This window comes from Marmota monax, unplaced genomic scaffold (genome assembly GCF_021218885.2).
Source record: "Marmota monax isolate L192 unplaced genomic scaffold, Marmota_monax_Labrador192_F-V1.1 WCK01_AAM20220418_F8-fsc00126, whole genome shotgun sequence".
NCBI lineage: Eukaryota > Metazoa > Chordata > Mammalia > Rodentia > Sciuridae > Marmota > Marmota monax.
In genome coordinates, this window is record NW_026695245.1 from 3292788 (window position 1) to 3314663 (window position 21876).

General features: G+C 34.4%; 1 protein-coding gene across 9 annotated transcripts in view; it reads left to right on the forward strand.

The window, feature by feature from the left end:
• Osbpl1a (oxysterol binding protein like 1A) overlaps positions 1-21876 on the forward strand; it is a 220357-nt gene that overhangs the window by 67908 nt on the left and 130573 nt on the right. For 8 of the 9 annotated variants that reach the window (XM_058578262.1, XM_046433512.2, XM_046433521.2 and 5 more), the window contains 7 exons: positions 3969-4030; positions 4129-4173; positions 7606-7679; positions 7780-7843; positions 13013-13111; positions 14255-14377; positions 20890-20971. In XM_058578262.1, the coding sequence (XP_058434245.1) occupies positions 3969-4030; positions 4129-4173; positions 7606-7679; positions 7780-7843; positions 13013-13111; positions 14255-14377; positions 20890-20971 (549 nt within the window). The remainder of the gene's footprint in view (positions 1-3968; positions 4031-4128; positions 4174-7605; positions 7680-7779; positions 7844-13012; positions 13112-14254; positions 14378-20889; positions 20972-21876) is intronic. The other variant, XM_046433530.2, reaches the window with a different exon arrangement.

A 21876-nucleotide genomic window follows, 5' to 3' on the forward strand; every position in this document is an offset into this window, starting at 1 on the left:
CAATCAATAAATGGGCTAAGGAATTGAACAGACACTTCTCAGAAGAAGATATACAATCAATCACAAATGTATGAAAAAATATTCAACATTTCTAGCAATCGCATGATTCTGCTACATTTGTGTACAATGAGTTGAAATGCATTCTTCCCTCATGCTCCCATTGCGTTAGAGAAATGAAAATTAAAAGTACACTGAGATTTCATTTCACTCCAGTCAGAATGGCAATTATCAAGAATACAAGCACCAATAAGTGTTGGCAAAGCTGTGGAGGAAAAAAGGTACATTCATACATTGCTGGTGGCACTGCAAATTGGTGCAACCACTCTGGAAAGCAGTATGGAGATTCCATAGAAAACTTGGAATGGAACCACCATTTGACCCAGCTATCCTACTTCTCGGTCTATACCCAGTGGACTTAAAATCAGCATACTATAGTGACACTGCCAATTCACAATAGCTAAACTGTGGAACCAACCTAGATGCCCTTCAGTAGATGAATGGATAAAGCAACAGTGGTATATATACAAAATAGAATATTATTCAACATTAAAAGAGAATCAAATTATGGCATTTGCACGAAAGTGGATGGATTTTGAGAATATCATGCTAAGCGAAGTAAGCCAATCCCCCAAAACCAAAGGTTGAATGCTCTCTCTGATAAGTGGATGCTGATCCACAATGGGTGCAGGGGCATGGGATGGATGGGGAAACTTTGGGCAAAGGAGAGGAAGGGAAGAGGTGGGGGAATGAGCGCAGGAAAGATGGTGGAATGAGATGGACATCATTACCTACGTACATGTATCACTGCACATATGGTGCGACTCTACATCATGCACAACCAGAGAAATGAAAAGTTCTGCTCCATTTGTGTAAAAGTGAGTTAAAATGCATTCTGCTGTCATGTATAAGTAGTGAGAACAAATAAATAAAAATATTTGAAAGTTAAAAAAAATTCTTTTTATGCCCTGTTTTAATTGTCTCTTCCTTTGCCAGTATTACATTTAAAAAATATTTTTTGTTGTAGATGGACACAATATTTTTATTTATTTATTTTCATGTGGTGCTGAGGATTAAACCCAGTGCTTCACACATGGCTAGGCAAGCACTCTACTGCTGAGCTACAATCTCAGCCCCAGTATTCTACTTTTAATGATTGTTTTAATGTCTGGTAAGTTTTCCCCTTATTCCTTTTTTTTTTTAAAATAAATTTCTCCTTTATTTATATGAGGTGCTAAGAATCGAACCCAGTGTGTCACACATGTCAGGCAAGTGTGCTGCTGCTGAGCCCCACTCTCTTACTTTATTTTTTAGGATCTTCTTTGACCTTCTTATTTGTTTATTCTTTTAGGTTCCTGAAAAACTTTCTGAAAAAGTTGGGATTTAATTAAAATTGTATTCTGTGGAAATTCATTTGGAGAGAAATGGAATCTATTGAATTTTCCCATTAAGGGACAAATATATATCATGAAAGTTTAAAATATTCCATCTTTTTTACTTATCTCAGTCAATAAGAAATATACATTTTTGAAATGATTGGTTATGGAGCTCATATAGGTAGCGAAGTTATTTTGCTTAATTCAAATTATATTTCATTGTGTTCTTATTGTATGTCAGGTACTTTAGACATTGAGTATAAAAATGAGGCTCTGTCATGGGATTTCATCTAGTTAGCAGGAGTTCAGAATTTATTTTTGGTATTAGGACAGAATTTTATGATATAAATCATATTATCTTCTTTCCCTCTGCCTAAAGGAATGGTTTCTCAAAAGTGCCCTAAGGTAGAGTGAAAGTAACACTGAATTGCAGACCTTTATAAGTCATCTTTCTATTTGGTAGTTAGAAAAACTAGACTGATTATTTTCTTGGTTAATGTTTAAAAATATTTTTTCCTCACAAAGAAATAATTTTTATCAGTTCCAGTTTTATATATTAGCAGTTCTATAAATTGACTCTAAAGTAAATCCCAAACCCATATGCTTCTCTATATTAAAGACCATCTCTTTGAATTCTGAATGTCTAGTCCAAACCACCACTGCCTTTGACCAGCATTATTGGAGTCACTACTAGTCTCTGATTTTTCTCTTACTCATGTGTATAAGCCATTTTCCACCCAGCCTCTACAATGACCTTTTAAAAAATATTGTGATGGAGATTCTTAAAACTTAAAAACTAGAATAGTATAATTAATTGATATGTGCCTCATTCTCCTTCAGGAATTCTCAGTAATGGCTTCTCTCCTTATATCTTGTCCTACAACCTGGATTATTTTAAGGCAGTTCCAGATAGTATGCCATTTCATCTGTAAATATTTCAGTGTGTCAAATATAGCTAAGCACTCCTTTAAAAATTACATGATGGTAGTACAACTCTGAACATATTAAAAACTATTTAATTGTGTACCTTTAATTAGTAAATTGTATGGTATGTGAATTTGTATCAGAGTTACTAACAGAAGCACAATAGCATCCTATTAATATGGTAATTTCTTTTTAAAACATTTATTTTTTAGTTGTAGTTGGACACAATACCTTTATTTTATTTACTTATTTTTATGTGGTGCTGAGGATCGAAACCAGGGCTTCATGTGTTCTAGGTGAGCGCTCTACTGCTGACCCACAACCCCAGCCTGGTAATTTCTTAACATTATGAAATAGCTCAAACTCACTTTGACAGTTTAAACATAAGTCAGATCATCTTACTCTTATTCGAAACGCTGTGGTGGCTTTCTGTCATATTTAGATTAAAACTCTGTTTTTTTATACTGTCTCACAAATGTCTGGCATGTAAAGCCCTTGTATGGTATAGCCTTTCTAACTTGATCTCTTGCCCACTAATTCATTTCTGCCTCCCTGAAGTCCTTTGCATTAGCTCTTCTCTTTGCTGGAATGCCTTTCCACTCTGTTTTCATGAGGCTCACTCCTTTTCTGTATAAATATCCCTTCCTAGGAAGGTCTTCCCAGGTGAGTCCCTCAACCTCCAATCTAAAATATCCCATCCAGTCTGTGAAATCTGTCATTTAAAAAATCTTGGCATAATATAGTTCATTGCCTGATATGTCTTTTTAAATCACTAACATTCTTTCCTTATTTCTGTTCTTTTCCTATCCTCCTATCCCATTTTTGTTTAATGTTCACTGCTGAATCCCCAGTGCCTACAGTGGCGATTGACACATAATAGACTCTCTTGAAAAGAAATGTGCGATGCGTGATGGCATATGTCTATAATCCCAGTAATTTGGGAGGCTTAGACAGGAGGATCTCAAGTTCAAGTCTGCCTCAGCAACTTAGTGAGGCCCTAAGCAACTTAGCAAGACCTTGTCCTAAAATTTTAAAAAATAAAATAAAAAGGGATAGAGAGATGGCTCAGTGGTTAAGCACCCCTGTGTTCAATCCCTAGTACTTTCCCTCACCACAAAAAAGAAAGAAATGTATACAAAAAGTTGCCAATACATGTCAAGTGTTTGCAATTTATAAAAGGGCTACGTAATGATTTAAGTTTATACAATGTTTAAATAACTAAATTATAATCTGTTCATATTGTTTTAAACTATGTGTAACTTTAATTTTTTTTGATTTTTTACTGGTGGGATTCATTGTTACATATTCACACATGCACAATATAATTTGGTATATTATAAATACATTATAAATAAATATAACAATATAATTTGGTAGATTGTGGTAATTTGTTACAGCAATCTTGGAAAATGGTGATTTAAGACCAAAAAGCTTGACAGATCTCAGAGTGTTCTGAGGTTAATCTGATTTGCTGGGTTAGTAGCTGCTAAAAATGAGACCCTAAAGAATTGAGATGGCAACTTCCCATAGGTGATTGTTTTGCAGAGTAGGGTGGTAGAAATGGGGTAGTGTAATTGATGGAAGAATGAAGATGCTTCAATTGCAGTTGCAGCATCAACTTTATAGTACAATTGAGCTCATTGTGGCTTTTTCCCCTTGTATTTTATACAGAACAGAAACCTCTTGACCTTGCCCAGGGTGCTGAGATGAAACATATTCTTGTTGGTAACAAGGTATGTAATAATGGGTTAAATGTACATAATAATTTTAGAATTTTTTCTAAAATATTGAAATATATAGATGCATTTTTAACAAAACGTATTTTTGATAGGTCATCTACAAAACTTTGAAACGATATGAAGGTCCTCTCTGGAAGGTAAGTTCATATGGCTTTTTAAATTTCCTCCTCCATTGATGCACCTTCGCCTCCAACTCCATTTCTGGATCTATTGCTTTATTGCTCTTCCTTTTTAGTTTCCAGACCTCATTCTGCTATGGGGAGTCCTCTTTTGCTCCATGCTCACTATGTCAGGGGCTCTCCAGTAGAAACATTGGGTTTCAGGAATTTAGTGAAGGAAAGGTGTTTGTGGCCTCAAAAGGAAGATGTCAGAGAGAAAGGACAGGAGAGCCTAGGGGACCTGGCACCACTGGGAGGGCAAGCCACAAGGGACAGGTGGTCTTGAAAAAGATGTGGGGGTCTCTCTTGAGACAGCAGGAGAATAGACAGGGGGCAGTCTGTGAAGAAGAGATCTGAGGGTTCCATTATAATTGCTTTTATTTTCTCATTGAAGAGAGAATCAACATGATTGGCTATAATATTGAGTTGATATGAGGGTTGGGAGTTCGAAAAGTGAATGTTAATTTGAGTCTTACCGAGTTGTTTCAGAGACTGAATTTTGTCCCCTGATATTTGTCTTCAACTCTGGAAAACTTCCTTACAGATGAGGTATAGAATATATTGATTGTTACATGTCCATACTTTATTGCCACCTATGGGTAACTCATCAATTTACTTGATGTTGTCCCTTAACAGGAACCAGTTAACATCTTTACAAGTGAGGAGGATCTCTGTAACTTTTATGTCCCCACTGCCCCCTCTTTATGTCACAGGACATAAAATGAGACCACCAGTAAACATCTATAGTTAAAGCTGACCTAGATTAAACTCCTTAAAATGGTGGCATCAGTGTCTTTTCTTTTTTCTTTTTGGTACTAGGGATGCTCCACTACTGAGCTACATCACCAGCTGTTTTTTGTTTTTTTTTAGTTTTAGAAAATTTTTTAAAAATTTGAGGCAGGGTCTTGCTAAGTTGCTGAGGCTGGCCTTGAACTTGAAATCTCCCTGCTTTAGCCTCCCAAATTGCTGGGATTACAGGCCACTGCCATTGCATCTGATGTGTCAGTGTATTTTCAAATCCAAAATGGCCAATCTCCTTCTTTCACATTGCTGCTTGTGAAAGTTGCTGCTCAGATTCTAAGGATCAAATTGTTCTGGGCATATCTACTAGGATGACTATAAAACAAAACAACAAAAATGGAAAAGAACAAGTTTAGATAAGGATGTGAAGAAGTTGGAACCCTTGTCCACTGGTGGGAATGTCCAATGGTGCAGACACTGGAAAACAGCTTCACAGTTCCTCCAAAAATTAAACAGAATTTTCATATGACCAGAAATTCCACTCATGGCTATGTGCTAAAGGAATTTCAAAGAGGAATTCAAACTTAATTGTGTGCAAATGTTCATCACAGCATTATTCACAATAACCCAAAGGTGGCAACCGCTTAAGTCTATCAGTAATCGAATTGAGAACACAAAATGTGGTAAATGCATACAATGAAATATTACCAAGTCTTAAAAAGGAATGAAATTCTGAGCCGGGTATGGTGGTGCACTCCTGTAATCCCAGTAGTTTTGGAGGCAGGAGGATTGTGAGTTCAAAGCCAGCACAGCAAAAGCAAGGTTGCTAAGCAACTCAGTGAGACCCTTTGTCTAAATAAAATACAAAATAGGGCTGGGGATGTGGCTCAGTGGTGGAGAGTGCCCCTGAATTCAATCCCTGGTACCAAAAAATAAAAAAATAAATAAATGAAAAACTGATGTGGGTGCTTTGGCTCTCGCCTGTAATCTCAACTGCTTGGGAGGCTGAAGCAGGAGGATCCCAAGTTTAAGGTCAGCCTCAGCAACCTGGCAAGACTCTGTCTCAAAATAAAACATGAAAAGGTCTTGGAACTGGGGATATAGCTCAGTGGTTAAGCTCCCCCGGTTCAATCCCTGATACCAAAAAAAAAAAAAAAAAAATTCATTTCTCTTAAAAACTTTTCAGTCATTTCTGAAGTACAGCTGGTTCTTGATTAACTAGATTGATTTGCCCTTTTTCAGCTTTATATGGAAAGGATTTGTATTCAGTAGGAACAATACTTTGGATTTTGCTCTTTTTCTGGGCTGCTGGGGCATTGGTGACATGCTGCAGCTCCTAGTCATCTTTGTGATTATGAGGGGAAGCAAGCAAGACTATACTGGGTGCTGTGTTGCCAGAAGTTTTGGAAACTGTGTTTGTTGTTTTTTAAATTTTTTTATTTATTTATTGTTTTGCAGAGTTGGAGATCAAACCCAGGGCCTTGCCCATGCTAGCTATACACTCTGCCCCTGAGCTATGACTTCAGCATGTTTTGTTTTTTGAATCCCATTGTTACTACAAAATGCCCATCTCTATGTGTACATGAGATATTTAATACTTTATTATAAAATGGGCTTTGTAGTAAATTATATTGCCCAACCGCAGGTTAATGAAAATGTTCTGAGCATATTTAAGGTGGGCTTAGCTAAGCTGTGATATTGGGGTAGGTTATGTGTATTAAGTGTCATGTCCCCCCCCCACCCCGTGTGTGTGTGTGTGTGTGTGTGTGTGTGTTTTGCTGGGGATGGAATCCTGGGCCCTGCACATATTGGGCAAGTGCTCTGTCATTGAGCTAGCTATACCCCTAGCCCTTAAATGTATTTTTGACTTTACAGTATTTTTAACTTGTGATAGACTTATTGGGCTATAAGTTCATTGTAAGTTGAGGAGCATCTGTATATGTGATTTGGTAATTCTTGTGTCTTAAAATGTAAGTGATTTTTACACTTTGGACTTCAAGTAGCTTCACCTGATTGTTATCAATTGCTTTATTTTGTTTTGATGGTCTAATACTTTTAGGTGATTAAGAATCTACAAAAAAGGAATTGGAAGAGTACTTTTTTCTCACTAAACTATAGAATTACAGTATTATTTTTGTTATGAACATCAAACCCATGGAGGACTTGGGAAGAATTATATTTGAATCATTACAGGGTTCCCACATGAAATTCTTTTGGTTCTAAAAACTTCTTTGTGCTTAGGAATTACTTTTAGGATGAACCACATTATAGCACATAATTTCTTTCACAGTTGCAAGCAATCCTTTTATATATTTATGTTCATGTGTACTTATATAAAATTAGGATATTTTTTTCTATTAGACATTTATAAACAACTTTGAGGAAATTGTTTTTGAAGTGCACAGATGGTATATTTTCATAAATATTCCTGACCAGTAACCATAAATGTACTCCTCATTGATTTCACCAGTGTAGCATTTCTTCTGTTCCTGTCACCCTGAAGTGTTATGTTTTTGTTACTACACTTAGTACCTCAGTTCATGTTTGAATGTTTTTTAATGTTCTGTACTACTGTCTGGATGAAGACTCAGACAAAACTGTTAGAACTTAATTACTTTTTATCAATCAAGTATGTGTCAGCTTGGGAAATCTTTGTCATTTCTCCTTTAGAGTTCAAGATTTTTTGGCTGGAGATTATTCTGGGTAGTGTTGGAACATGGAGTCCTTTCATGGTATAGGAAACAGTAAGTATTATAATCTTTACACTTATTAACTTTCAGTATATAAATTTAAAACCTTACATTTTTTCACCTATCTCTTGCTTTTATCTTGATTATTTTGAAGGCCTGATGCAGTCCATAATATTTATCGCCAGGGATGCAAACACCTCACTCAAGCAGTATGTACGGTAAGATGAGATATGCATCTTTTGCACATACTGTGAAATCAGTTCCACAAATGATTGCCCCAAACTGTAAAATCTTGAGATTCTATGCAATGGCCTCGAAAGTGCTTGTATGTATTTAATTTGAGAAAAATTAAAGATGTGGAATCTGTTTTGGAAAAAAAATGTATATAATCAGCTTTTATCTCCACATATTGTGATGTGAAAAATGGGTGATCCAAAAACATCTATGTAGAGCTTTTAACATTTGGTGGGTGTGGGTGTCTTCATGAATCTAGATGAATCTAGATGCTAGAAGGTTTTTTTTTTGTATTAAAGAAGAATTAAAAGCCTGTGTCAAAATCAGCAGTCTTAGGTTCTCTCTATTCACTTCCAGCTGTTTTACTAGCCACGAGAATAAGCAGGTTTTCCTCTTTAGAGACTGATCTGTCTAAAGCCCAGACATACTTTCTTGTTTCTGGCTTTAAGTCCATTAGGGTTGCCAGCATTACCATAGCAGTCTATCTGTCTATCATACCACCTGCCTTTCTCTGTGCAAACTCTCTCAGGACCAGTGGGACTCCCTTGGTGGGATGAGTGTGGCTTGTTTCTAGCTTAGTCCCCTACAGTACACCCTGGAGGTCCAAGAACCTGGCCCCTTCAGTGCCCTCACACCCCAACCTCCTTTGACATGAAACCAGAGAGCCAGTGAACCTCTGTAATCTTATCCATCTAATGTTTTTTTCCTTCTGTTGGTGAAATCTCTTCTGTTCCTGCCCTCGATTCATCTATTTAATGCAAAGGTTTTTATTCAGTAGGGTCCTTTATTCTCATTCTTACATGTTTTGCATAAGTTAACTCTTTGTACTTTTTAAATTTCTTGGCCTTTAGCTTCAGTGGAATTGATTATGTTATGCCATGTTATGTCTCACTTTGTTTAAAACTTTCTATTTTTTGTATAATTGTCTGATAAAGCCAACATCTGTGAATCATAAATCAGTGCAAGCTAATGGGCATTCAATTGAGTGACTTCGATAAAGCAGGCTCTACCCTCTTTCCAGTTTCCTTAGAAGCTTAGATTATTGAGATCTTTTTTTCTTATGTCGGAGTGTATAACTATAAATTACTTTTATAAAAATTGTGGGGCTAGGAATGTAGCTCAATGGTAGAGCATTTGCCTCATGCAGAAAGACCTGGGTTCAATCCCCAAAATTAAAAAAAAATTGTAAAATGCACATAATGTAGAACTTAATTGTTTTTGAGTGTATAGCTTAGTGGCATTAAGTATGCTTACATTGTTGTGATGCTGTGAACATCATCCATTCCACAGAACTGATGCTATATCCATTAAACACTAATGCCTGTAGCCATCCCCACACACATACTCTGCGAAGCCTCTAGCAGCCACCATTCTGCTTTCTATCTCTATGATTCTGACTACTCTAGATATCGCATGTAAGTGAAATCGTACAATATATGTTCTTTTATGATGGGCTTATTCCACTGAACATAATGTCCATAAGATTCAAATACAGTCTCATTGGGGTTGAGACTTCGATATATGTGTTCAGTGGAGACAAACTCAGTCCCCCTAAATAATTACCGCAATCACTTCAGCTCTCACATGGTCACGTGGTACAATCATTAATTGCTTAAGGACTGGAGATACATTCTGAGTAATGTCTCTTTGGGTGATTGTATCATTGTGAACATCACGGGGTGTGTTTACACGAACCAAGATTGTTGCATCACTGGCCATATAGTCTTTTGGGACCATCATCATATCCTGTTGCTGATTGATACTTCATTATGTGGTACATGACTGTCTTTTCAATCTTTTACATCTATTTGTGTCTTTGAATCTAAAGCCTATCTTTTGTTGGTAGTATATAGTGGTTTCTTCTATTTTAATCTAATGATCTCTGCCTTGTGATTAGAATGTTTAATGAATTTACACTTAATGCGGTTATTGATATGGCTGGATTTATATTTACTGTTTTGTTATTACTACGTTTATGCTTTTCTGCTCTTCTGTTTCTTCAGATTAGAAATATTATTGGTGTACCACTTTTTAATTTTACTGTATTTATTTTATAACTACTATGTTATTTGAAATCAGTTGATGAAAATATGTTTATACTCTTTATAAAAATCACTTGTGCAGTTACCTTTACCCGTGCTCTTTATTTCTTGCTTGGGGTCATTTTCAGCCTAACAGACCTCCTTTACACTTTCATGTAAGGTGTGCCTGTTCACAGCAAGGAATTCTGTTTTTATTTATTTTCTCTTTGTTTCAGAACACCAGTTTTGCAAGACAGAAGTTTTCTTTCAGCACTTGGAATTTTTTTCCCCCTTCCTACCTCTGGCCTCTATTGTTTCTCATTTGATGAGTCATTTTATTTATTGCTACTTTTCAGATTTTCTCTGTCTTTCAGCAATTTGGCTAAGATCTTTCTAAGTGTAAATCTCTCTGGACTTAACATATAGAGAATTATTAAGCTTCTTGGGAATATAGATTTAACATTTTCATCAAACTTGGGAAATTTTCAACATTTTTGCTTCAGAGATATTTTCAACCTCTTCTTTCCATGATCTTCTGTGATTCCAGTTGATTATTAGTACACATAACAACCTATAGTTTTCTGAGTTAGTGTTTATTATTTTTTTCCATTCTGTTCTTCAGATTGATCTATCTTCTACTTTAGTGATTCTTTTTTTTTGCCATCTCAAATCTTCTGTTGATTCTCTTAGTGAACTCTTCATTTCAATTATTTGTGACTTTCAACTTTAGGATTTCTATTTGGTTCTTTTTTATAACTTGTTTCTATTGATGCTTCCTATTTGATAACTTATTGTATTGCCTTGTCCAGTTTGTTAAAAATATACTTATTTATTTATTTCTGTATTGGGGATTGAACCCAGTAGTGCTTTACCCCTGAGCCACATCCCCAGCCCTTTTTATTTTTTATTTTGAGTCAGGGTCTCACTAAGTTTCTCAGAGTCTTGCTAAGTTGCTAAGGCTGGCCTCAAACTTGCTATCTTCCTGACTCAACCTCTCAAGTTATTGGGAATACAGGTGTGTACCACCATGTCTGGCTATTTTTTTAAAGCATATTTTTAAGAGATTTTAAATTTCTGGCTCATTTGTGAGTTTTTTGCTTGTCCCCAAAAGTAAGTAGACCTCATATGCTGTGATGTTGGCCTTTCCTGATTGCTGCTGAGGTAGTTTTTTGTTTTGGTAAGAGGGATTGAATGCATGGTGCTTAACTACTGAGCAACATCCTCAGCCTTTTTAAAATTTTGAGACAGGGTATTGCCAAGTTGCTTAGGGCCTCACTAAATGGCTGAGGCTGACTTTGAATTTGCGATCCTCCTGCCTCAGCCTCCTAAACTGCTAGGATTATAGGCATGTACCACCACACCCAGTTGTTTTTCAGTTTTTAGTTGGCTGTTATGTCAGTTGCTGAGAGAGGTGTTAAAATCTCCAACTATACTTGTGGAATTGCAAATTTCTTGCCCTGTTATGGATCAGACTCATATTTATGATTGTTTTCTTAATTGACATTATACATTAGTCATCTTTATCCCTTATAACACTTTTTGTTTCAAAATCTTATTTTGTCTGATATTAATATGACCACTCTGGCCTAATTGTTTGCAATAACGTCTCTTATTCTATCCATTTACTTTGAGCCAATCTGTATTTTTATATTTATTTTTCTGTGTCTTATAGATAATATACATTTTGGTTTATATTGTCCATTCTGACATATTTTGCTTTTTTAAAAATAAGAACAGCTTATTTTTTAAAATATCTTTATTTATTTTTATGTGGTGCTGAGGATCATACCCAGTGTCTCACATGTGCGAGGCTAGCGCTTTACCACTGAGCCACAACCCCAGCCCTAAATTCTGCTTTTTAATTAGATTTTCTTTTGTAACTGTGTTCTAATTTCTTGCTTCCTCATTTTTCAGCTAATTTTGGATTGTATCCTTAATATTATCAATGATAAGCTCTGGAGATTCTGGATTCTGATTTTTTTTGTTGAATGTTTTCTCCTTTGTGTTAGCTAGTCTTTTTCTTGCCTCAGCAGTTCCAGTGCAAGTTTGGGTAGGCTGTTTTTGTATGAGCTGCTTTAAATCTTTTCCTGCATGTGTGGTTTATGGATGAGTTAGAGATATGAAGAGATACATCCTGCCTCTCTCTTGGGGGATTCTCTTTCTTTCTCTAGTGTTTGCAGTTCCAGCTTGTTTTATTAATTCCCAAAGAAAGAAAAACTGGTTGTTCCACAGAAAAACTGGTTGTTCCACATGTACTCTTGTTGCTTCACATAACACAGGAACTTCACTTAGCCAGGAGAAACACCATGTGGGGGTGGGGAGAGACTAATTTCCATAGCTTCTCATTCCTTTTCCTCCAAGAGTTTGTGTTCCTTATTAGTCTGTTAGAGGTTGGTCACAGTTTCTTTATGTGGTTGCTTTTTGTTGTGTGTCTAAGGGGGTGGGGGTTACAAAATGCTTTTGTAGTTGTTTTGTGCAGGGAGGGAGGCAGTTACTTATAGGGTCTAGAAGCAGAAGTCTTCTCTTTTCCATTCTTAAATATCCTTCTTCTTTTCCAGCTCTCACATTTAAAAATTCTTCCTAATTTCTTCTATCCTCTTTCCCTTCCCCTTCTTTAACAATGTTATCTAACTACTCATTCTTTTACATTCAGCTTAAACATTTTCTACACTCAGTACAAACAAAACATTCAAGAGAGTGCATGAAGAAGAAATTGGAGCTGTAGTATATAGAGGATTTTACAGCCCAAATGCCTACCAGGTTATACTTAACAGAAAGAATAGAACTAAAGCTACACACCCAATGAACTATAAATATTTATCTTGAGGAGGGGCTGGGATTGTGGCTCAACAGTAGAGCACTTGTCTAGCACATGCAAGGCCCTGGATTCGATCCTCAGTGCCACATAAAAATAAATAAATAAAGTTCTAAAAAATATTTACCTTGAGGAATTAAGAGTGAGAAAGACAGATTTGATGAAGCTACAGTGCATTTGATACACCTAATGTATCAGTATTTTCCACAATTTTTATTAGTGTTTTAAATTGTTCAATTGGATGTTATTAAGCCACATTAATACTTTAAATATTATGTATGCACGAATGAATGTTGTCTTACTGATTTCTTTACAAGGTGAAATCCACTGATAGCTGCCTCTTCTTTATTAAATGCTTCGATGACACTATTCATGGCTTCAGGGTTCCTAAGAATAGCCTAAAGCAATCAAGAGAGGTAATTTTATGGGTTAATTTATTTTTCATAAAACATGGTGTTTAAAGATGAGTGAAAATGTAGATTCAATATTAATATCTAAGATGTTGATTATAGTTTTAACGGGAACAGTTACATGAAGCTTCAAAAACTTGGCTTATGATGAATTAGTTCTTTTTTCAACATGTATCTGTAGATATTTTCTATTAATAATTTATCATTTTGATTCTTTGAATTGAGGGGCTGCTAGTGACTTTGAAACAAAGATTAAATGATTATTTAATATACCCCTTAATTTATAAGTGGGAAAATGGAAGAATATAGGATTAAGGGTATTTCCCAAGGCCATGCAATGTATGAATCATAGAACATGGACTACAGCCATGTGTTCTGAGACTAATTACAGTATAGACTACGTTGTGGTTAGTTGACCAATAATACAGGAGAAAATTGGAATTCTCCTGATTGAAATTCATGGTATATCATTTAATAAAAAGTCTGTATTCTTTCAAATCAAAGCAGTGTTGATAGATCTTTTTTTTTTAAATTTCTTTTGGTAAATCCTATAAAGAATTAAAAGAACCTGTTTTCCAAAGTAGTTAACTTGGGCCCTGCAAAGAGTTTTAAACAATCCAATCCATGACTGCCTCAACATTTCATAAAATGGTAAGATTCGACCCTAAGTAATACTATAAAAAAACAGACATGTATTATAGGCCAAACATTCTTTTTGTAAAATCAAGCTTTAAAAAAAAATATTGTAAGTTAAGGCATAAGGGCAATTGTTGGCTACCTCAAAATGATCTTAGTTTCTTGTACTTATAGTTTGATAAGATAGTAAAGCTGGGCTCCATTATTAGGTAATAACTTACAGTGCTAAGAACCTGTTATTCTAAGTTTAAAAATCACTTATTATTTAATTTCTGTAATGTATTTGAGTATTAGTGAATATGTAAACTTATAGATGATATTTTAAAATATATATTGGGAAAATTTTTTAGCCAGACATGTCATGGATAAGAGATAGCATAATTTGAATTTTGAGCCATAATATTTATTTCCTTCATGTAAATTTCATGCTTTACATATCATCGACATGCAATCTCTATACTCTTTGGAGTAAAAATGCCTTTCACTTTAATTTAAATCCTTGGATTATTTCAGAACTGGCTGGAAGCAATTGAAGAGCATTCTGCTTATAGCACTCACTACTGTTCCCAGGACCAGTTGACTGATGATGAAGAAGAGGATGCAGTTTCTGCTGTAGACTTGAAGGAGTCCTTAGAGGTAAACCGAACATAATCTCACGTTTATAGCTGTCATGCAGGTTTTAATCAAGAATTACTTTTTATTAAAAGGTGACATTTTGAAATTATGGTGTCTGACAACAGTGGAAATAGTATTGCTCTTTAGTTTTATTCTATTGGTGATTATGTCTTTGTCTTGGTGATACTATAAAATGTCTCTATAAATATGCTGTATGGATGTGGACCTGTACCTAGACCTATCTATTTTAAACTCTACATGGCTGTAATTAGACTCCTGTTCTATTTAAAATCTGCTGCCAGTAGAGGGAGCATGCAGAGCTTGACTTGCTGCCCTTTATGACTTCACTGCTTATTTTAGAGTTTAGATAATGCAATCATAGTGACACATTTCTTGGTCAGTAGTTTCATTCAAAACCACTTGTAATCTGTAACTTCATTGCTTAAAGGTAAAGTCAGGTGTCAGTAATGAATGGAGAGGCCCTCGTCTGAAGTGACATCAATGCCTTATCCATTGAGGAATATCCGAATATATAATTAAAATAAAATAGGTTTGTTTTTGGCAGTGGGGGGAGGGACATCAATTTTATGACTATACCTTTTAAATGCACCTTGTTTATCAAAGAATGGGAATTGGGTGTGGAAGAACTAAAACTACGAAAGGATGATCAATTTCAACCTAAATGATTATGTTAAAGCATATGACTTTTCCTACTAAATTTAATCAGAACATAAATTAAATGATTAAATGAGGGCTGGTGATATAGCTTAGAGCACTTGTCTCCGATATGCAAGGTTCTAGGGTTCAACCCCTAGTACCTCTACCCACACACAGAGGGGGGGAAAAAAAGCTTATGAGTATGAATTAAATGGTTTAGTTGTGGGATTTGAATGTTTATAGATCAACAACTCTAATGAAACTAAGTTTGCTAACACCTGCAGATTATTATTGATATGAGCCTGTAACCCTAAATATAAAAAGGATTTTTGAATCTTAAAATTTGTGTTGGAACATTAGAGAATTCAGGCTCTTCCATGTTTTGTTGAAGTCATTTTGTAGAATTTGTTGACAATTGCTCTACCAATGCTACCTCTGTTTTAAAGCCTAGGGTGTATTGTGAAAACTATAAACATAATTCTCAGATCAGTGAACTTTGCGAAAAATATTGACTAGAGCATTTACAATAACACCAACAACATTAAAACTGGGAAAACAAGGCTTAAATATAGCCAAAATCATGTTACACAAGTAAAATATAAAACTGAATTAAGTACTTTAAAATTTATTTGGTATTCCCTAAGTGAAAAGAAATCCTTCCCTATTTATCTCCCCTTAATATGAGGTATATGATTAAACCTGGAAGGATTTACAAAGCATACCAATATCTTTTCCAAGATTTTGGTAATTTTAAGATCTTTTTAATGGAAGCTACAAATAAAATAAAAGCATACTAACTTGCATACCATTAAAAACTTTTTTATTTGGTTGTACTGGGGATTGAATTGAGGGGTGCACTGTCACTGGATAACACCATAACCTCCCCTTTTAACCATTTGAGGACAGGGTCTTGCTAAGTTACACAGAGGCTATCCTTGAACTTTAAAGATTTATGCCTCTGCCTCCCAGATAACTAGGATTACAGCAGAGCACCACCACACATGGCCCATTAAAAAACTTTTAAGATTTATTCTTTAGGACTTTTCAAATTATGAAAATTTGAGCTTATCAACCTCAACTATACTTTGTATTTTATTTCTTATTTAAATATTTTGTTTATATGTGAACTTAAAAACTATGAAAATTTTGCCTTATGGTGTGTATAGGACATACCTGAAGTCAGTGAGAATTTTAGACAGTGTTAAGCACTTTCATGTTTTGCAGACTAACGTATCTCTATCCAACTATGAATGCTAACTCTGTATACCCTGATTCTGCCTCAGCATCTGGAGGCTGGTTTAAAATAGGTGTAATCTCATATGCTTTTGAAATGTGTTGAATCGTAACTTGTAGTATCCTGCCTTGAGGATGTCTTTGATTCTTAAATTAAGTTACAAGGAAATTTGGAAGCCAGTTTTAGGAACAGATCTATTCTTGGTGGGTATAGATATTCTAAAAGAAATTTGTTACTCTAGAATTGGAATACATTTTTATTGTTCTTTAGTTATACATGACAGTAGAATGAATTTTGGCATATCAAAATACATGGAGAATAACTTCCCATTTTCATGGTTATACATGATGTGGAGTTACATTGGTCATGTATTCATATAGGAACATAGGAAAGTTATGTCCAATTCATTCTATTGTCTTTCTTATTCCCGTCTCCTCTCCCTACCTTTCATTCCCCTTCATCTAATCCAATGAACTCTGTCCACCCCTGCAATATGAGTTAGCATCTGCATATCAGATCATTTGGCCTTTGGTCTTTTGGGATTGACTTATTTTGCTTAGCACAATAGTCTCCAGTTTTATTCATTTACTGGCAAATGTCATAATTTTATTCTTTATGGCTTAGTAATATCCCATTGTGTATATATACCATATTTTCTTTATCCATTTATCTGTTGAAGGGCACTTAGGTTTGTTCCATTGCTTAGCTATTGTGAATTGAGCTGCTGTAAACATTGATGTGGCCACATTACTATAGTATGCAATTTTAAGTAGGAAAGGAATACTTTATAATTATCTGAATTAATTATAATTACAAAACTGATGGTATTTCCTTGATATTAATAAGTAGACTTAAAAGAAATTTGGGGGAAAATGTTCATACTGAAAATGTGACGTATTTTATATTTTTCATCTTCCCAAACTGAGGAACTCAAGAAAGTTGAAAAGTTGAACATTTTCTGTTAGCCCTGTGATTCCCGTTGCCTTCAGGTTAGGCCTTAAGGAAAAAAAGCCTAAGACAAAGCATAGACACATTGGCCTTTTAATGATACCTTAATGGCATCTTGAAAATATTTCATAAAAAAAAATTGGAAGAGAAAGTCAAACGTAAATATTGGTATAGAACTGCATATTAACAGTTCCTATGAGACATTCATGGCTGTTAACATTTAGATTAATTAAAATTAAACTAAAAATTTAGTTTCTTCTTTTAAATAGTTACATTTCAAGTGCTCAGTAGCCTCATGTGGCTACCAACATATAGATAGTGTTTCTGTCACTATAGGAAGTTCTAATGGGGAGTACTGGGATAGGCTCTTGGATACTTGTAGCAAAATGAGGGTTTTATTGAGGATATCTTTATGGTATAGGATCTGAACTGCATTTGTATTATAAGTTAGGAGATAACGTTAAATTTTAACCAAATGAAAAAGTAATATAAAACTTTCCTTGTTTAAGAATAAATGATTCCTAACTAAATTGAATATGCAGAAAGATATATGTGCATCAACATGAGACTGATAAAGATTAATACATATGCACATGAGTAAGATATATAAAGTGCAAAGGGCAAGGTATAAGATGGTGTATCAAATATGCTACTAATATATTAGGAGAGAAAAACAGCAGGATGTACATACATCTATTTGTGTAGGCCTAGAGTAGCCCTGGTAAGATGAGAAATTAGCCTTTGGTGCCTTGAGGCTAGGAATGGGGCAAAAGAGGCTCTAGGACTGGCAGTCAGGATGGGAGGGGAAGTATTTTTTCTTTCTACATTTTAAATTTTTGTGTAAATATCTATTGCAAAATAAAACATCAAGGAAATTTACAGAGCAGGACCACAATAACCACCAGGTCAGAAAGAATGTGTGAGGCTTGACAACAAGGGAAGATGGAATATGCTGTTAGCTTTGAAGAGGATTTGGCAGGACTTAAGACAGATGACTGTTTTCTTCTAAGACGAAAGTTATCAGGACTCTATACTCTATTGAAAGTTTGAATTAATATTATTGAGGTATAATATTATACAGTAAAATGAATTCATTTTATGTCTTTAGTTTGATATATTTTGACAAATGTATACACCCTGTATAACTACTACTACTATCAAGATTGAGAACATTTTTATCACCTCAAAATTCCTGCACTTCCATATCCAAGATGATGTCCTAGAAACTTTAAATGTCTGACAGTTAAAATACTGTCAGATGCATCTCAGGCAACCACCAATCTGCTGATACTGACGTAGCACCAGTGTCATTATGGCATTGTCAGTGTTCCTGTTCTAGAATTCTGTGAGAATGGAATCATATAGTATATGTGCTTCAGTGTCTGTCTTCTTTAACTTCCTGTACTGTTGTGTGTATTATTGCTGGATAGAAGGTAATCTGCTTCTGTTCTTTTTTTAACCAAATGTGGATTTTCTGTTGCAAATAATCTGGAATTAATTACCGTTCTTTTACTTTATCCACTCCTCTCTAGCCAACTACTACATTTGAATACTATTTGAGCTGCCATGTAGGTGAGAACAAGGTAGTTTAACATCAGCTTAAGTCAAGCAAAACCAATAGCTAAAGTCTTATGTGGACAAAGGTTGTAATAGGAGACCTGTGTTGTCAGCGTGGCTCACCTGGGGTACCTTCTATTCCTCTGGGCCTCCATGGGATGTGATCCTTGATATGTGTGCTGTGCCCAGAATCCTTGGGGAAAGTTAAAATACTGTCAGCTTTCAGTATTAGAACATTTTTCACAGTGGGATCTCATTTATGTAGAATAAGTAAATAAAAATTAAAAAGAGCCCCTGACATAACATGAATAGCATAGAAATCAGGAATGAGAACTGTCCCAGACTCTACAAAGCATTTGTAAGCATTACATTATATGAGTAGATATTTAGGATTTTATAATATAACCAGCAACTACTGAGGGGAAATGATAAAAAACTGAGAATGTCATATTTTGTTACATTAATCACCTCTCCATTCTTTTTTAGTATCAGTTAAATGGCACTAAATTGTTTAGAAGGCACATGTATGCCTGGCTCAACACAGTTATGTGTAGTTGGCTCTTCTCCAGCCAACCTACTACATGCCTTTTTAAACAAAGCAAAAAATCTTTGATCCAGGAAACTATTTTTTTTTTAAATTGTCAGATAGACTAAGGAAAGGTAAATGTATTTGAATGTGGTGCTGTGGAGGACGTTTCCTGCCTTTTAATTATAACCTTAGAGTCATAGTCATTGCTTACTTTTGTGTGTCAAGACAACTTTCACCATAGAAAGGAAAAGAGAAAACAGTAGTGTTGAGTTGCACATGAGCAGGAATGTTAAATATGTATAGAGTAAGAGCAACGATTTTCTGTTAATAAGTCATGAGTGATACATTTGGTTGCAGTGCATGTTTCCAGACTGACTTTTCTCCTTTTTGAACCTGTATTCACATGTATCTGAAAAAAATTATCAGACATATCAATTTAGGTTTTATGATATTCTAAATTATGTTGTATAGGTGTTCCTCCTCTCCAACGAAAGAAAAAAAATACAAATTATTTTTAGGTGTTGTTAGAACTCTCAAAAAATTATATAAACTTAAAAGAAAACATTGCCTATCAGTAATATGGTACCATGAATAATTCTATTGAGATGGAGCTGAGCTTCATAAGTACTAAAAAATTTATAAGGTGAAATAGGAGAAAAGGGTGCTTACCTGTGTCACCTTGGCATGTTGAGCTATGGTAGTTTTGATTTTGGGTGGGCAAAATGCTTTTTCATAGGCCAGTTGAAATTAGAGTACAAAGGAGGGAAGTGTCAGAAGGCTAAATATATTGCTCTGCCCACTACAGTGTCATTCTAAAATTTATAAAGTAAAAATTCTCAGAATAAAATTTTGATTGTCATAACCAAGCAGATTTACAATTATAATTTTTTGGCTTATTCTTCCCACATCTTTAAAGGGAAACTATATATAAAACTAACTACAAAATGACATTGTTTCCTCTTGTACTTTAAATCTGTACTAAGATGTGATATCCTTTATATCATAAAATTCTATATTTGTTTTGAGATCTAATTGCATAGAACTTTCAAATTATAAGAAAGAGTATTTTCAGTGATTGATTTTACCCTATTTTCATAAGCTTCGACTTACTAAGAAAATGTCCTCATTGGTCTGATTTTGTGGGGGCAGTATGTATTAGATTGCTGGATGAAAGTCAGCTGGTGGTTTCCAAGTGGCAGGACCATCTGGATTTTTTTTTTTTTCTTTTAAGAAAAACAGTTTTCAAAATATATTCCTGAAGGATGCATTTTATAATTTCTTGATGAATTTAAGCAGACTGATTATAAGTTAATAAATCAGAAAAATCTAACTCCTCATGTATCCTTGGCGTAACAAAGATAGTAGTGTTAATTAATTTAGTTGTATATACCTACATGAGAGATGTTGAATGTGTTTAGAATTAAGAAATATTTATTCTATAATTGATTTAACATTATATTCAGTTTCTAAGGAAATTTTCTCTCATTGTTTTCTTTGAAGCTTAATAGTGTTTATCAAACTACAAATGAAAGTTTTGATAGAAACATTAAACATAAGTAATATAAAAATCCTTTATTGATTTGTCTTAATTTTCTTTTTGTTTTCTAGAAAGCACAAGCATGTCAACAGAGACTAGATAGGGAAATTTCCAACTTTCTCAAAATGATTATGGAGTATGACATGGCTAAAGGTAAAAACAACATTACCAAAAATATCACTCTTTTAATTCAACCCATTTTTATAGGTATTTCCCCTTTATGGTTTTGTTTGTACATTTTAGACGATTTTGGGGTTTGAATTCAGAATTATGTTTGATAAACTATTTTATAATTTTAAAAAGGATGTTCAAAAATATCTACTCCTTGAAGATGCTTGCTGTATAGATTAATACTGATTTTATTCTTTTAAGAAAGATAAAATAATTTAAATGAACATTTTGAGGTCTTTAAATTTATTTTGGCAACATAATAAGGATTCTGCTTGTGAATACCAGAAGACTTGGGTTTTGGAGTCAGACTGTCTTAGGTTGGAGTCCTTACTCTGCCACTTACTAGGTGTTACTTTGAACAGTACACTTAATTTCTCTGAGCCTCTTTTCTCCCATCCTTACAATAAAGGGATTAGTTCTTTTCAGTCTTGGCCTTTTATAATTCTGTATATGTTTATATGAACTTGTCTATATGATTATTAATCTTTCAATAGGAACTTTTTAATGTCTTCAGTCTGCATTATTTATGAATTATCAAGAATTAACTGTAGATAGCTTAAAATCAAGCTTAAATATTGAGAAGAAATTGCTTATGATTAAAAAATTATCATGGTTTTTAAACTCATAACAGTTGCTTTATAATTAACTTAGTTACTTGGGTTTTTGACGATCGATTTTTAATCATGAATTAGTTTCTCTCAATGGAATCCTAGTTTGTATGTTCCCAGGAAATGTGAAGAAATGTTAATATTAGAATAAACTGAGCATAATTCTATATTTGTCCATATGTACTTTAGGCATTCCTTTACTTCAACTCAGCAAACATGTTGTATTGCTTTTTATTTTTTTTTAACATTTATTTTTATCTGGGATAGCTTTGGTAAAGA